The sequence below is a fragment of the Oncorhynchus gorbuscha genome, linkage group LG04 (assembly GCF_021184085.1).
Source record: "Oncorhynchus gorbuscha isolate QuinsamMale2020 ecotype Even-year linkage group LG04, OgorEven_v1.0, whole genome shotgun sequence".
NCBI lineage: Eukaryota > Metazoa > Chordata > Actinopteri > Salmoniformes > Salmonidae > Oncorhynchus > Oncorhynchus gorbuscha.
Window position 1 is genome coordinate 51248445 of NC_060176.1, and position 17514 is coordinate 51265958.

Here is a 17514-nt window from a genome sequence, read left to right on the forward strand (position 1 = left end):
TGCAGTGGACGGGCTATTATGAAAATATGATTATATTAAATTCATGCACAATTAATTATGAGAATATTTATTTGTAGATTACAATTTTAATGGTTTGGCATTATAAGTAGTGTGAAAATATATTTAGACATTTTCATGGATAACATTAGCATAATGTTTTCTGTTAGAGAGTGGAGAGGAAGGAGAGGAAGAAGAGATAAGAGGAGGAAAGGTAAAATATATGATTACAGAGCCTGCCAATGTATTATTGCAAACCATTTTCTTTTTAGATAAAATACAAAAATGAGGCAAGCAATGGGAATCTGTTAAACAAAGTATTTTATCTAATAGTGTACTATTTATTATTAAAGATTGGAGAAGGAAAAATTAAGGGAGTAAAAAGAGTGAAGCGAGGAGAGTGTGGAAGAGTGAGTTGGAAAGGTGAAGAGAAGGAAAGGAAGAAAGATCAGGAAGATGAGTGGAGAAAGATTGGAGAAGAAGAAAAGGTTAAGAGAGTAAGAAGAGTGACACAAGGAGAGTGAAGAAGAGCAGACAAGAGGTACAATGGCTCTTTCCCAGAAACGGAAATGCTATTTTAATGACAACATGATGAGAGAATTTCCATTTATTACGCTCAGGTCAAGACGCTAGAATGGTTCACTGCACCCTTTGTAATTCCTCTTTTTCAATCGGCAGTGGGGGAAGAACGGCAGTGGTAGAACGAAAAAGCATAAAGCCTCTCTGATTGCCCGTGTTGGTATGCCTTCTGTCCCCACATTCTTCAAGAAGGTAGAGCCTTCCCAAGAAGAATATGATTTAGCTGTGGAAATGTCCCCGGTTTTCATTTCAGAAATCTGGTCACCTTATAATAGCAAGCTATGACTGATGGTTTGGTTAGCTAAGCTAGCAAGTTTTTTTGGTAACCAAGGCAACTACTGTAGCTTCAGTGGATGTGCAAGTGAACACATTTCTAGGGGAAAATGTGTTGAATTATAGCGATGGTATAAAAGGGATATTCAACTCGGGGCTCTATGCTTTCTCTGAAAAAGAATGCAACTCCGTGGATGGTTTGTTCCACTCGGCAAGCGCGTCATTATTTTCCATAGAACGCATAGAACCCTCATTGATTATTTATATACACTGAATGAACAAAACATTAGGAACACCCGCTCTTTCTATGACAGACTGACCAGGGGAATCCAGGTGAAAGCTATGATCCCTTATTGATGTCACCTGTTACATCCACTTCAATCAGTGTAGATGAAGGGAAGGAGACAGGTTAAATAAGGATTTTTAAGCCTTGAGACAATTGAGATGGATTGTGTATGTGTGCGATTCAGAGCGTGAATGGGCAAGACAAAATATTTAAGCCTTTGAACGGGTATAGTAGTAGGTGCCAGGCGCACTGGTTTGAGTGTGTCAAGAACTGCAACGCTTCTGGGTTTTTCACGCTCAACAGTTTCCTGTGCGTATCAAGAATGGTCCACCACCCAAAGGACATTAAACAATCTTGACACAACTGTGGAAAGCATTGAAGTTAACATGGTCCAGCATCTCTGTGGAACGATTTCGACACCTTACAGAGTCCATGCCCCGACGAATTGAAGCTGTTCTGAGGGCAACAGGGGGTGCAACTCATTATTAGGAAGGTGTTCCTAATGTTTTGTACACTCAGTGTATTTAACTTACCAATTGTGTGTTCTACAAATATTTGACTTACCACATAAGCTCCATTCTTCTTTTGAAGGCATCATGGAACACAGATAAAGCACTCCAAGACAAGCAGCAAAGCATTGTTTATTGATTTCACTGTACAGTTATAGGGGCCTGAGCACATTCGTGTGAATGAGACATACCTTGAGTCTTCTTGGTACTTTGCAGAAGTCAGGAAGGGAAAACATAGTCCACATCCCGTAGAGGCCAGCGAGCAAAGCCCCAGTGGAGGCTGTCAGGATGGGGTAGTCCTTACTGCCATGGACCGTTCTGGAGCCTTGGTCCTGGAGGATGAATTCTGTGGAGTCCTCCATGATAAACTCTCTATTAGGCTACATTAAACAGTGGTTAGCATCCATATTAGTACTTTAGGCCAACCAAAACAGCAGAGGCAAAAGTAAGGTAGACAGGGATAGGCTTAATGTCTTGCTATTTTTTAACATTTTGACACAATCATGAACAAATACCTGAACAAAAGGTTTTTACAGGTATTCCAAATATTTGTAAAGCATTGCAAATGGAGCTCCTCTAATAATGACATTTGCAACTTGTCATAGGCATCGAAATGTAATACTGTAATTCAATATCTAGACATGCAAGAACTCAAGCCCCCAGCAGAGGGTGCCACGGCACTATTATCGTGCAGAGTACTAAATAGAAAAGTTCTATTTATGAAACTTCCGTCATCAAAACCTTTTCAAATAATTGTGCAAAGAGAACGTGCTACTATATCGATGCCTCTATTAATTTTGGTGAGTGGATATTACGCAAGATATTTGCCACATCGTTTTATGCACTTTGGTTCTGTAAGCCGTATGTTTTATAGAACATACACATTTGCAGAAATATTTGGAGACGAGAAAACATGTGCTGTAATATTAAACGAAATGCAAGTTGATCCGATCGGTTACTTTATAAGATATTTGCACAAATGTTGCACAGTAAGTACAAATATCCTAGAATTGAGTAAAACGAGCACATGAGGCTTTGCAACTGTGACCTACTTCAGTCGCCCCCTTTCAAGCAGCAATCCAAACGGTCAGTGGATACCAATCAAACAACCCAATTTCTCATTAATTATGCACTATAAACAAAACGGCCAAAGGCTTCATTCCTGCCAGGAGATGAATCATTAACATACCCAATCAAATCCGTTTCCCGGTACATGGATAGGTAATGTACTTTCCATAACTGAGGTGGACAACAACTGTCTCTCCGATTATATACCTTTTCTGGTGTGTCTGGAAGTCGTTAAAGGGATAGTTGAACCAAATTTCAAAATTACACATTGGTTTCCTTGCCCTGTAAGCAGTCTATGGACAAGGCCTGATAGCAATCCATGCTTTCGTTTTATTTCCATGGTACTGTTTCCAAATTCTAACGTTTTAGCTTTTGTGGCACAAATCCCATTCAAGTCATGGTACCGATATTATAATTGTTTGTGCATCATGTCCAAATCACCCGCAAGTATCGCAAATTGATGGTGAAGCTCAACAAAGTAATTTACAAATGATTTGAGCATGACGCGTGCAAAATGCTAAATATCGGTCCCATGACTTGACTGGGATTTGTGCCACGAATGCTAAAACGTTAGCATTTGTAAACAGTGCCAGAGAAACTAAACCAAAGAATGGATTGCTTTCATACCTTGTCCATAGACTGCTTACAGGGCAAGGTAACCATTATGTCATTTTGTAATTTGCGTGAACTATTCCAACATTTTAATCAGATATATTGATTTAAACAATTCTATTTGACATAACACAATTTGTTTAGATGTAGACCATAGGGCAACATGCGAGACTTAACGGTCATATTTATATTCACAATGGCATGTGTAAAATACAGAAAGTTATTGTGACTTTAATTTAAAGACTAATCTGACAATCTGATTCCTCCCAGCATGTTTTTTTCCCCTCAGGACTGTAAGAAATGTCAACACAGAAGACAGGTGGTGTCTAGTTGATCACAACAGTAATAATGTGATAGACTGGTCCTCGAACATTGCTGGCATTGTTTGGCATGGCAATGAGTGCCAAGTAGTTGGCATGAAAGCACAAACAGACTGACACTCAGGCTAGTCAGATCAGAAATAGCAACAGAGAACAGGTGTGGTCCAGTAGTCCAGAACAGCAGCCATGGGAGCCTGTCACAGATGATAATGGGCTGAGTGAAATGTTGACTAGGATGATATATTATTAAATATTGCATAGTGTGTGTGTTTAGATTTCCAGGTCCCAAATACCATGTCTCAGTAACTTTGAATTTCAATGTAGGCTTATTTTAAAACGGAATGGTATTCATTCCTATTCGTAACAGTAGGTGGAGTGACAGAAATAGCTACAAATGTGAAATCTTACCAAGAACTGAAAAAAAGTCTCACAAAACAGCAATCCATGCTTTGGTTTTGTTTATCTGGCCACTGTCTCCAAATGCTATCTTTTAAGCATTTGTGGTGCGATCCAACAGGTTAATAACCCCTATGTTTGTATTCGTCACAATTAATGTCTGAATAAAATGTTGTATTTTATACCTATACAAAGAATATAATCTACTTTTCTAGGGCCTGTTTAATAAGGGCTGGTTTCCCAGCATGGACCTGGACTGTCTTAATGGAGAATTCCCATTGGAAGTACATTTTGGTCCAGGTCAGGACCAGGTTTAATCTACACCAGTGTTTGGCATCTATTTATTTTATCTTTATTTAACCAGGCAAGTCAGTTAAGAACAAATTCTTATTTTCAATGACGGCCTAGGAACAGTGGGTTAACTGCCTGTTCAGGGGCAGAACGACAGATTTGTACTTTGTCAGCTCGGGGGTTTGAACTTGCAACCTTCCGGTTACTAGTCCAACACTCTAACCACTAGGCTACCCTGCAGCCCCTATTACTGTAGCTTCAGTCTCAGCATCCTGTGTGTGTGGTGCTGAGATGAGAGGTGCAGAATCCAAGCTTGTACGACAATAGCAAAATATTTCCCACATTATCTCATATCCCCCCTCCAAGTATTGCAGTTCCCATAGTCATATGGTACCTAGATGAAGCCCGTTGACTTCAGAATGACTCAACACACATCATCATTAGGCTACATTGAACAAATTAATTTAGGCTAAATGCACATTGTAATTGTGCTTTACATTTCTGAAATGTTATATTGTCTTTTCTAAGAGCAAGCATATTTTTTTGGTAATGCCACAGAGGAAATTGTATAATTGTCAAAATACATTATTAGATGAATGAAAATGTTCACAAAAATATACATTTTTGAAAAATATTATAGTCTGGAGTTGTCAAAATGAATGTTGTCAAAGTGACTGTGTTGCATGCTGAATAATGCAGTCACCCTTTTGGAATTATAAAGACTACAAGCTCCATATTGTGAACTTTGACGTCGAATGCGCTTACTACGCTCTACAACGAACGAACACTGGCGCGCGCTTGGGCCGGACAGTTCAGCTTCGGAACACAGGGACAGCTCCCAGGTGCTGAAATTGTCGAGCATCAAACCGAACCGTCTTCTACAGTAAAACATTTGTATAAAAACAGAAAAAGCCACTGACTGACATTCGTGCCTTCGACGCAGGTTGGTTTGCTATGATTTAAAATATTTTTTCTGCATCATGTCAATTTTTTACTAGACTGTTATAGAATTCCGCAAAGAACTTGATTCTAAGCTGTATTTCTGATGTTCCAAAATTCTGCAAGGTTTTATCCAATTTCCGAGAACTAGCCTACGTTTGTGTAGCAAAATGGAATAGTGTATTTTCGTCGTCCTCATAACATTTCTAAATGGAATTAGCACATAAAACACCTCAAATGCAGTGCCCATGTATTTCTAGATGATTGTTATCGGTAATAGGACATTTGGTTTATGAAACATTGTACATAGACAGTACAGTGTTGTTAATAGTGCAGTTTAGGCTTGCTTGATGTAAAACCGAAATAATCCTTCTCCGTTTATTAACAGAACAGGCACATGCTTGAAATGGCAAATTGCTGATGCACAGTGAAAACATTTAGGCTACTAGGAACAAAGATGTCTGCTGTAGCCCAGTTCTATTTATATAGAATGCTGACAAATGCAGACGAATTTCTCAAGAAAGATGAAACATTCCACATTTATTTTTTGTCAATAATTGTTTGATTGTTGAATGGATTGGCATAACCATTGATAAATCCAAGCCTAATTGATCATACACCTTCCACACCCTGCTGGGTATGGTATAGATTGCTTGGGAAGGATCTGACTAATGTCCATTGGCAGGCACACATATGTGAAGATGTAGAACACAGGTGGACTCTTCACCAACCCCAGGGTGTGTAATGCTCTTTTTGTTTATCCAACACAGCCATCTGCCATCAGACACAGTCTGTATGCTTTTAACACCAATCTCAGAGGCTGGTGTGTTTGCGTGTGATCATTTTAATAATATATTCTTCTCTTACACGTCTGTGACATCCGTCTTCCATGCAACATATCTAAACCTTAGAGTGACATTTCTAATTCCACTGAGTTGATTTCATGTTTCTCATAACCTTTGGCACTGTGACTCCTGGTCTTTCCAGATGGCTGCCACTCAAGGGAAGGAGGGCGGGGATCAGAACTTTGACTACATGTTCAAGCTGCTGATCATTGGCAACAGCAGCGTGGGTAAAACCTCCTTCTTGTTCCGCTACGCTGACGACGCCTTCACCTCAGCCTTCGTCAGCACCGTGGGCATTGACTTCAAAGTCAAGACCGTCTACAAGAACGACAAGAGGATTAAACTGCAGATCTGGGTAGGTCTGTCGCTAGAGTCAGGGGTACTCACTATTGTGATAGATAATGTCTAGTGTATTGTAAGTGAAGCTGTTCAACTACAGTGTGCACAAATATGAGCTATTCATTCAATTGCAGTATTTGCCTTATATATCCCCCAAATGTATGTTTGTTAAGTTTAACTACAAGTGTGCATCTAGTCACAACCTGTCACAGGTTAGTCTGCACATTGGCTGTTAGAAGTCTATAACATTGTAGAAGGCAGTATCGTTTCAAGCTTTAAGGGATTGGGGCTTATAAATCACTTTCAACCCCCCTGCCTTTCTACGTTGTTATAGATTTCTAAAAGCCAACATGCAGACTAGGATCCAGTCACAATAACATTAAATGTGACATTTGACATGAAACATTTGAGTTGGATTGTGCTGCTAAGATGTAGGAGCAAGGCCTACCGTGATGGAACGCGAGGCAGGGCAGTGTAGAGAACAGAGGCAGATGGATGTGTATGGATCACTGAACAACACTCCTCTCAGACTGTGTTCTCCTCCTGTGTGTGTCCGACCTCGCCAACAGCTTTTTTTTATTAGGAGATTTGGAGTTGAAGGAGTTTGTTTCTGAGCACCTCTGAGATTGCTAAGGTGACAATTCAAAGCAATGCTTCCTCCAAACACCCGCTCTCTCTCTTTCCTAGAGAGGCAATGCTGTTCGCTGTCATATTTACTGTCTGTTCCACCAATTCATTGGTCCCAGACAGGATTGTAGCAGTTAATCAGCTGAGGGTTGAATGTAAACAGTTTAATTAGTGAGTAATAAGGGTAATGGGTTTTTGTCAGTTAAGAAAAAACAAGCGGGTTCTAACAGACGCAGGATTGCCAGAGAGAGCATTCAATTGAATAGCTCTAGGTTGTCTAATTGGACTGTTTGGGCATTGTACTATTCCCGATGAGCCACAGTGCGCTCAAATTTACCAGTAAGATTCAAATAAGATGGCCTATTGTCAGTCTTCACGGACTGTACTAAAGATTCTGTCCATTTGTTGGGCTTATTCACAGTGTAAACTGCTCTGTGGTGCCATGGCGATGATTAAATAAAACTCAGTCAATTCGTTTCAAATGGAGCTCCTGTTCATTGGACTCAGCAGGATTTTTCTGTCTCGCTGTGTCTTTTAGCCTCAGAACAAGCAAAGCTGCCCACTCAAATAGCCCCAAGATGAAATTAATCATTGGCAAGCACTTGGCCCTGAATCGATAGGGTAGTGAAATGTGTGGATGCATACAGTATGTCTTCAGTATTCAGCCAAGAGGAAAGTCAACAGTCAAAGCATTGTCTAGAAGATGAATGTTTAATGTTAAGCAATGTCACAGTCTGCAAAAAAAAGAGAACCATTTTCATAATAATAAAAAAAAAATGATAAAGAAATGTACTTAAAAAACATTATGTAGAAGTAGGTAATGCTATGGCCTCTACTGAATTGTATTGTACAAAAACATTCTACAGTTCATTGTTCGCACTAATATATAGACACACACACCTGAACATCTGCATGCAGGTGCTTTACTGTGTATATTTGTGGGTTTCCATTGCTCAGCCCAGCTGCTGTATGAGGGAGATTGAGGTAGACAGCCTCTGAGCTGTGTGTGCTTTTGAAGGTCAGAGATGTCCGTTGGCTACCACACAGACACAATTATAGCCATATTCACAGAGAGAGCAGAGCAGGCCTCTCTCTGTAGCTAATGTAACCCAGCACTGTTTGGCCTCGCAGTGGAAATAGCACACTGCTGAGTGCCCCTATACAAGAGGTTTATTGTAAAAACCCATAGACATGACATAATCAGTATAATATGGCCAGTAGGTCTCAGCCACCACAGTGACTAATCAGCATGGCGTCGGAAATGTCTCTCTATTTCAATGGTTAGCTACGGTATATGGGATCAATGGTCTGCTTCCCATGGGGTGTGGAGACATCACCAGACACCCTGTTGTGCTTGTATCAATTGCTCTGTTTGGGATGGGCCCTGCAGGCAAGGAGAGGGATTTGGATTATTTGATTTATTGATCATAGTGCATTATTCATTTACTGGGGAGACTTGAACCTCTAGAATTTGTGAATAGATAATGACCGCCATGATCATCACAGCTCGCCAAACCAGCCGGCGATGCAGGATACATGACCGTCACAGCTAGCCAAACCAGCCGGCGATGCAGGATACATGACCATCACAGCTAGCCAAACCAGCCGGCGATGCAGGATACATGATCATCACAGCTAGACAAACCAGCCGGCGATGCAGGATACATGACCATCACAGCTAGCCAAACCAGCCGGCGATGCAGGATACATGATCGTCACAGCTAGCCAAACCAGCCGGCGATGCAGGATACATGATCATCACAGCTAGCCAAACCAGCCGGCGATGCAGGATACATGATCATCACAGCTAGCCAAACCAGCCGGCGATGCAGGATACATGATCATCACAGCTAGCCAAACCAGCCGGCGATGCAGGATACATGGTCATCACAGCTAGACAAACCAGCCGGCGATGCAGGATACATGATCATCACAGCTAGCCAAACCAGCCGGCGATGCAGGATACATGATCATCACAGCTAGCCAAACTAGCCGGCGATGCAGGATACATGATCATCACAGCTAGCCAAACCAGCCGGCGATGCAGGATACATGATCATCACAGCTAGCCAAACCAGCCGGCGATGCAGGATACATGATCATCACAGCTAGCCAAACCAGCCGGCGATGCAGGATACATGATCATCACAGCTAGCCAAACCAGCCGGCGATGCAGGATACATGATCATCACAGCTAGCCAAACCAGCCGGCGATGCAGGATACATGATCATCACAGCTAGCCAAACCAGCCGGCGATGCAGGATACATGATCATCACAGCTAGCCAAACCAGCCGGCGATGTAGGATACATGATCATCACAGCTAGCCAAACCAGTCCAGAATAAATACATACATGGATGGGGGATTTTCTGTGTGACTTACTGTGTGTGTGTGTGTGTGTGTGTGTGTGTGTGTGTGTGTGTGTGTGTGTGTGTGTGTGTGTGTGTGTGTGTGTGTGTGTGTGTGTGTGTGTGTGTGTGTGTGTGTGTGTGTGTGTGTGTGTGTGTGTGTGTGTGTGTGTGTGTGTGTTTGTGACCAGCAACAACAATGTTCTGTATCTCTCTCCAGGACACAGCGGGACAGGAGCGGTACCGGACGATCACCACTGCATACTACCGGGGAGCCATGGGCTTCATCCTAATGTATGACATCACCAACGAGGAGTCCTTCCATTGTGTGCAGGACTGGTGAGTTCTACTGGGGTACAACACATTTTCATCCTCTCTTGGAGGAACATTTGTGTTAAATAGCACAGTTGATTATATAATTGAAAACCAGTACGTGTCACAGCATTAACAGCTTTTATCAGCACGTTGGAAGGACTGCAATTTTGTCAGTATATCATGTGTCATGAAATACATGAGGGAAGGAAGCAACTTCAGATGACATGTTTTGTTTTAAGTATTGTTTACATACTGTATATCTTAACACAAGATTCTCAGAAAGACTACATATCTTTAGGGACAACAGTGTGTTGTTGGGTTGTATTGAGACAGGATGAGTAGAGGAGTTCTCCCTGTGAAGAAACAGACCCAAATAGCTGACCTTCATCTCTGTCAGTATCTCCTTATCTAAGCGTATTGATTAGAGCGCTTGTTCTCAGAGAGCCACTGGCCCATCTGTGTGTGTGTGTGTGGGGGGGGGGGGGGGGTCCCTGGGTAGGCCAGGCAAAGTCACGAATCACTGTCTTTGTGAGCCACAAAATCTATTTCCATCTGAATACTGAATACCTACACTACTGGAACCTTGTTCTGTATTCTACCAGAATAGTTTAAGAAAAATAATGTTTTGATGGATGCACTTGACAAAACGATTAAATGTCTCACTGTGAAACAAAAATAAAAATGTTTTCTCAATTGTGTAGAGAGAAAGTGATTTTGACTACCATGTCCTCTTTTGTGTACAGAATGGACGTGTCACATCAACCCTAGTGTTGGTAGTTGAGTAGGGCATCTTTGTAGAAAGTAGACAGGTTAAACATCTCTGTCCCCTTTGGTTGTGTAGATCCAGGTGTTGTGGCCAGACGGTGTGACCCCTCCCTCTCTGTAGCATAATTACAGCTCACTGCTATAGCCTTATCTCACCCTCACGGCCCAACAGGATTATGGGAGCACAGAGAGGAAAGGGGCGCTCGCGATCACTACGGCAACGCGCTGATGTACTGTCGGATGACTAACTGCTAAGAAAGGAAGAAAACACATTTATTTAACAGGCTCTCTGTATGAGACATTGCAATGCAATCAAATTGAACAGCAGCTACTGTAGAGTCATGAACTGCTCTATTCTGAAGTCTTGATACCAGTCAGCTAATGACTGTTATTATCTTGGCGCTGTTCAAATCAGTGAGCTTGTTCACTAAAGCCATAGCAGTGACAGAGCACAAACATACTTTATTAGTTAACACTTTCTATGAAGTACATACATATAATGCTTTATAACATCCTTTATAATGTGTTATAACTGACTATAAGCATCCATAATAACTGATAAGTGGTAATGAAACCATGTATGATGTTTTAAATATCATTAGCTATAATTACTTATGAGACTATATATTTGGTATTTGATTAGGATCCCCATTAGCTGTTGTAATATCAGCAGCTGCTCTTCCTGGGATTCACACAGAACATGAAACATGACATAATACAGAACATTAATAGACAACAACAGCTCAAGGACAGAACTGCATACATTTTAAAAAAAGGCACAGGTATCTTACGTATCAATGCCTACACACAAACTATCTAGGTCAAATAGGGGAGAGGCGTTGTGCCGTGAGGTGTTGCTTTATTTGTATTTTGAAACCAGGTTTGCTTTTTATTTGAGCAATATTGTATGGAAGGAAAAGTGTGTTGAGTTAATTTGAGGGGACAGCAAATGTACACTGTTATACAAGCTGTACACTCACTACTTTACTTTGTAGCAAAGTGTCATTTCTACAAAAAAGATATACTCAAATATTTACAAAAATGTGAGGGGTGTACTCACTTTTGTGATATACTGTATATATATATATTTTGTTGTTGCATCATCCACGTAAGGGTCATGGGATGTTACAAAGCATGATACATATGTATATTTATTATTCTGAATTAAGGACCTGAACAGACTTCTTATGGTAGGCTTTTATTCCATGATTATTTTCCATTATTCGTCCTGGTTAGAAGGTTGGGGGTAAAGATGCATGTTTTCCATCCCTGCCAGGATGTGTATGAATGAGCTCCTGTTCTAAACTCACACTCATTTCCTGTGTGTGACGCAGTTGTCTCCTGACAGTGCCAGAGTCACGCTGGGCACTAGACACTGCTGCTTCTCTCCTCTCTTGGTTATTGGCCATTGAAACACAAAACGAATAATTGTGAGAGATAAACATAGATATCGGTAATCATTTCGCCATTAAATATAGGCTAGACTAGAGATAGATTATAAACATTCAGCACAAAAACCATATTTCAGAGCCGCTGTTTTTGACCAGGATGTCACTGTGAATAATATCAATAGTCAGATGTGAATTGATCTACATCTGAACTCATATCACCAGTCACTACAGTCCAACAGTGCAGTAAAACTTAGAAATACAATAACAATACATACATAATACAAAAAGTTAAAAACAAGAAACTAAATTAAGAAACATTAGAACGAGCAATGGCAGAGTCTGGAATATAATTATACAGTGCATTCGTAAAGTATTCAGACCCCTTCCCTTTCTCCACAGGTTTAGAGACATTTTTGCCAATGTATAACAAAAAAAACTGAAATACTTTATTTACATAAGTATTCAGATGCTTTGCTATGAGACTTGAAATTGAGCTCAGGTGCATCCTTTTCCCATTGATCACCCTTGAGATATTTCTACAACTTGATTGGAGTCCAACTGTGGTAAATTCAATTGATTGGACATGATTTGGAAAGGCACACACCTGTCTATATAAGGTCCCACAGTTGACAGTGCATGTCAGAGAAAAATCCAAGCCTTGAGGTTGAAGGAATTGTCCGTAGAGCTCCAAGACAGGATTGTGTCGAGGCACAGGTCTGGGGAAGGGTACCAAAAAAACTCTGCAGCATTGAAGGTCCCCAAGAACACAGTGGCCTCCATCATTCTTAAATGGAAGAAGTTTGGAACCACCAAGACTCTTTCTAGAGCTGCCCGCCAGGCAGCTCTAGAAAAGGGCATTGGTCAGGGAGGTGACCAAGAACCTGATGGTCACTCTGACAGAGCTCTAGAGTTCCTCTGTGGAGATGGGATAACATTCCAGACAACAATCTCTGCAGCATTCCACCAATCAGGCCTTTAATGGTAGAGTGGCTAGACAGAAGCCACTCATCAGTAAAAGGCACATGACAGCCCGCTTGGAGTTTTCTAAAAGGCACCTAAAGACTCTCTGACCATGGGAAACAAGATTATCTGGTCTGATGAAACCAAGAGAGACTAGTCAGGATCGAGGGAAAGATGAACGGAACAAATAACAGAGAGATCCTTGATGAAAACCTGCTCCAGAGCACTCAGGACCTCAGACTGTGGCAAAGGCTCACCTTCCAACAGGACAACAACCCTAAACACAGAGCCAAGACAACGTAAGAGTGGCTTTGGGAGAAGTCTCTGAATGTCCTTAAGTGGCCTAGCCAGAGCCTGGACTTGAACCCAATCTAACATCGCTGGAGAGACCTGAAAATAGCTGTGCAGCGGCGCTCCCCATCCAACCTGACAAAGCTTGAGAGGATGGGAGAAACTCCCCAAATACAGGTGTGCCAAGCTTGTAGCGTCATACCTAAGAAGAATCTAGGCTGTAATCTCTGCCAAAGGTGCTTCAACAAAGTACTGAGTAAAGGGTCTGAATACTTATGTAAATGTGATATTTACGTAAAAAAGGAAATACTCAAATTTGCAAAAATGTATTAAAAACTGTTTTTGCTTTGTCATTATGGGACATTGTGTGTAGATTGATGAAGGAAAAAAATGATTTAATCCATTTTAGAATAAGGCTTTAACGTAAGAAAATGTGGAAAAGGTCAAGGGGTCTGAATAATATCCGAATGCACTGTACATACAAATGGTGTGTATAGACAGTATGGACAGAACACCAAAAAAATCTAGCTAGGAGCTAGAAGCAGGCGGACGGTGTCTGTCAGCGCCGTTCTGTAGTTAACCTGGGTTTGATGGAGGAGATATGTTGTTTACTGTATCAGCTTGTCGCCTATAGCTTCTAGTAGATAGATGCAGTGCTCTGTTTTCTTCTCTGTATATGTATGTGTGCGTGTGTGTGCAGGTCGACCCAGATTAAGACCTATTCTTGGGACAACGCCCAGGTGGTGCTGGCTGGGAACAAGTGTGACATGGAGGAGGAGAGGGTGGTGGCTGCAGACAGCGGGAGACAGCTGGCAGAACAACTGGGTGAGCTGCTATCATTTGATTGATCAGGGACACTTTATAGTGGCAGAGATAAAATAATGAACACATCGAATGGTCAACAGTCAGATACGAAGCATTATAATCCGTTAGCTCATTCTGATTCACAGCACCGGTACCTACATGGGCTTTTGTAAGTTCATTGACTTATTGTAAACATAACGTACAGTATTTGACAGGCTTTCATTTTCACTTAGTCATTGTCAAGAGATTTCTGAATGTAGAAAATTAACTTCTTGTCAACAACATCTACGATGTTCATATACTATTTCTCTCTTCTCCCTCGCTATCCCTCCGCAGGTTTTGAGTTCTTTGAAACGAGTGCCAAGGACAACATCAATGTCAAGCAGACCTTTGAACGCCTCGTTGACATCATCTGTGACAGGATGTCCGAGAGCCTGGACACTGATCCTGCCGTTACCACGGGAACACCTAGCGCCAAACTGACAGACAGCGCCCCGCCGCTCCAGCAGTCCGCCTGTAACTGTTAGTGGCTCCTCCCGCTTCCTGTGTTTCGAAGATACCCAGTCCCTTAGATATAGGCTGCATCCTAAATGGCACCCTTCTCCGTACATAATGCACTACTTTTGACGAGGGCCCATAGGGCTCTGGTCAAAGGTTGTGTACTTTATAGGAAAAAGGGTGCCATTTGTGACTCAACTGTAGTCTTAAAGTAGGGGTGCACAACTAAGGTCCTGGATGGCTGCAGCAAAGGCAGATTTTCCTCCTTGCCTTTTAATCAGAGATTGACTTGTATAAATACTGTAGGTGCACTCTCTGGCCAATCAGTGACAGTAGTCCATCAGTTAAGTGCCAGGATGGAAGGAAACTCAGCAGGACTGCGGACTGGAGTTGTGCACCCCTGTCTTGTAGTATTCTGATGTGTCATCTGACCACTTTTATCATCGTACATCAGCCAGGGCTGCAGACTGTTTCTGTTCTCTTGACAACTCCTTATGGAATTGTCAAACATGGAGTTGGCAAGAGCACTGATCTGTGACCAGGCACGCAATCAAATGTCTGTCCCTCTATAGCTGTGTTGAGGTACAGATCTTCACACTTTTACCTAGAAACACAGATGGTCTGAATATGTCTGATGAGTATGTCTGTGTCGGCCTTACAGGATGCCTAATGATATGACACTACAAACATCCATTATCCTCTTTAGCTTACCTTACAACATTAAAAATGATGCTTGTAAAGGCTGTTAGAATTCAACGTGTGGTCCATGCACTGCACAGTAGCCTTCCAACTGGCTTCAAATACTTCAAATATTCAAATTCTATTAGGAGAACCCAGAGCTTTGTCACTGTTTTTATTGACCATCCTAAAACTTGCAGGGGATAAAGTTATAATCAGTGCATTCATTTATTTAGCCATCTAGTTATGCATTTATTATGTTTGTGTTACATATTGTCTTCTGCCGAAGCCAAAAGATATTCCGTGTACTGTAGACAAACTGGTAGATGGTAGCTGATTTCTGTTTGGTGTGTGTGTGTGTGTGTGTGTGTGTGTGTGTGTGTGTGTGTGTGTGTGTGTGTGTGTGTGTGTGTGTGTGTGTGTGTGTGTGTGTGTGTGTGTGTGTGTGTGTGTGTGTGTGTGTTTTTAGGAAGAGTGAATGAGTGTGGCAGTGTGATAGATTTCAATCATCTACCTTGGGATAAAAAACAAATGTGGCCTTTTAGTATTTCCAACATGGCCTCTTCTCCTTTATGGTCACCTGCCACATTGATTTCATACTTCATGAATATCCTACATTGTGTCTGTGAGTACTGTATACTGTACATGTGCATTTGTATTAGTAGTCCTGATATGCCATCTGATGAGTGTGTCCACATTTCTGCAAAACTGAATAGATCCTCTTTTTCTAGTCTTATTAAGAAGTTTGACAAGTGTGCTGTCAGATAACCAATAACCCGAAGTTATGTTGTTCTACCCAGACAATTACAGTTATCTTTACCCAAACTACAAACCGACCCTTCCCTCGTATCCACTTCCCGAAGAGAAAGAAAATAAAAAATGACCACAGCCAAGATATGATATGTTATGACAGGTGGATACTGAAGCCATGATAGAGTCTGTCTGACGGGATAAACATCAATATTCTCCGAAACAGTATTTTTAGGGAGAATGGTGTCCATATTTCATATACCTAAGAAAGTGCACCTTTTCCACATCCTTGAACCACGTTGTTATTGTCTCCATCCTTGGCTGAAGCAAATTGTCCTTTACATATAGGATGTCGTGACAGTCCTGTACCTCCCAGTAAAGATAATCTACCATATAATGGGGGAATAAGTACATAAAACATTTGATAACTGTAATTGTGCCAACAAAAAAAACTGTCTGTAGTTTGTTTTACATCGTGTCTTTGCATTGAAAATGGAAGGTTCAAAAAAGAAAAGTAGCATGAAGACATTGAATTATCTATATTTATATATCTAAGGGTGTATGTTATCTATGTTATAGATATAGAATTAAGTGCATCTTCATAGCTTTGGCTGTGTGATGCAATGGGCCAACAAGTGCAATATTTTAGGAATTTATTTCTGTACATAGTCCTTCTAGTACCGTATACCTGCAGTTGAGTGACTGGTCTGATGTTGTATTGTATGGCACTGCAAGCATCACACTAAGAGTGTGTGTGTGTGTGTGTGTGTGTGTGTGTGTGTGTGTGTGTGTGTGTGTGTGTGTGTGTGTGTGTGTGTGTGTGTGTGTGTGTGTGTGTGTGTGTGTGTGTGTGTGTGTGTGTGTGTGTGTGTGTGTGTGTGTGTGTGTGTGTGTGTGTGTGTGTGTGCGTGCGCTTTATCTGGGATTTGCAGTGCGGTGAAGTAGTGTAATGGGTGTTTATTACTTATTGTATGCGTGTACCTTTTCTATGGATGTATTCATGCACTATATACTGTTCCTGCTAGCTATCTGTTGGTGAACTCGTACTATACATCAAAATGCAGTATTGTGGAAGATAGAGAAATTAGGGTATGTCATATGCTGTACTGATATTAAGTCTATGTTATAAAAAAGGGAAATATCTCGACTCCAACAGGATGTTGTCTGTGTGAGATTATTATTTACCTGTACATGAATAGTAGCCATTACCCTGCTGAGATTGAAACCTCAAACATCTCTACATTCAAATTCCCTGTCATCTACTTCCTCATCTGTGATTATGCATATTCATGACCTCCACTATTCAGCCCACTGGGCACAGACGTCAATTCAACGTCTATTCCACGTTGTTTTGTACCTTCAAGTGCAAGCAATGTACAAACTATGTGTTTAAGATGATAGGAAATAAACAAATTGTATTCATGTCATGTGTGTATTGTCTTTTTGTGGTCTCTCACTATCTCTAGAGAAAGCATGCCTCCTAATGGAAAAACCAGGTAAGTTCATGTTTTACATGATTTTCTATGCCCAGCATTAGGTTAAGGCTATGACCATAGGTTGAGGTCAAGGAAAGGGTTGAGGCTAGGGTATCCAGTAGTGGTGAGTGGGGGAAGTCACTGAGGAAGCCAAGCC

General features: G+C 41.3%; 1 protein-coding gene across 2 annotated transcripts; it reads left to right on the plus strand.

The window, feature by feature from the left end:
* The first annotated feature begins 480 nt into the window (after positions 1-480).
* Positions 481-17304, plus strand: LOC124033272 (ras-related protein Rab-3C-like). 2 transcript variants are annotated; one of them, XM_046345254.1, is made up of 5 exons: positions 481-538; positions 6258-6470; positions 9651-9769; positions 13853-13977; positions 14293-17304. In XM_046345254.1, the coding sequence occupies exons 2-5, from the start codon at positions 6258-6260 to the stop codon at positions 14481-14483; spliced, it is 648 nt and encodes a 215-aa protein (XP_046201210.1). In that variant the 5' UTR covers positions 481-538; the 3' UTR covers positions 14484-17304. The 2 variants fall into 2 exon arrangements, with proteins under 2 accessions (XP_046201210.1, XP_046201209.1); XM_046345253.1 differs by lacking the exon at positions 481-538 and adding an exon at positions 5138-5274.
* The last annotated feature ends 210 nt before the right edge of the window (positions 17305-17514 follow it).

Excerpts from the sequence above, each read along its gene's own strand:
- LOC124033272 (XM_046345254.1), top strand. The coding sequence starts at position 6,258 with ATGGCTGCCACTCAAGGGAAGGAGGGCGGGGATCAGAACTTTGACTAC. Across the intron at positions 6,471-9,650 it reads GGATTAAACTGCAGATCTGG|GACACAGCGGGACAGGAGCG; the intron begins GTAGGTCTGTCG and ends ATCTCTCTCCAG. Across the intron at positions 13,978-14,292 it reads ACAGCTGGCAGAACAACTGG|GTTTTGAGTTCTTTGAAACG; the intron begins GTGAGCTGCTAT and ends ATCCCTCCGCAG.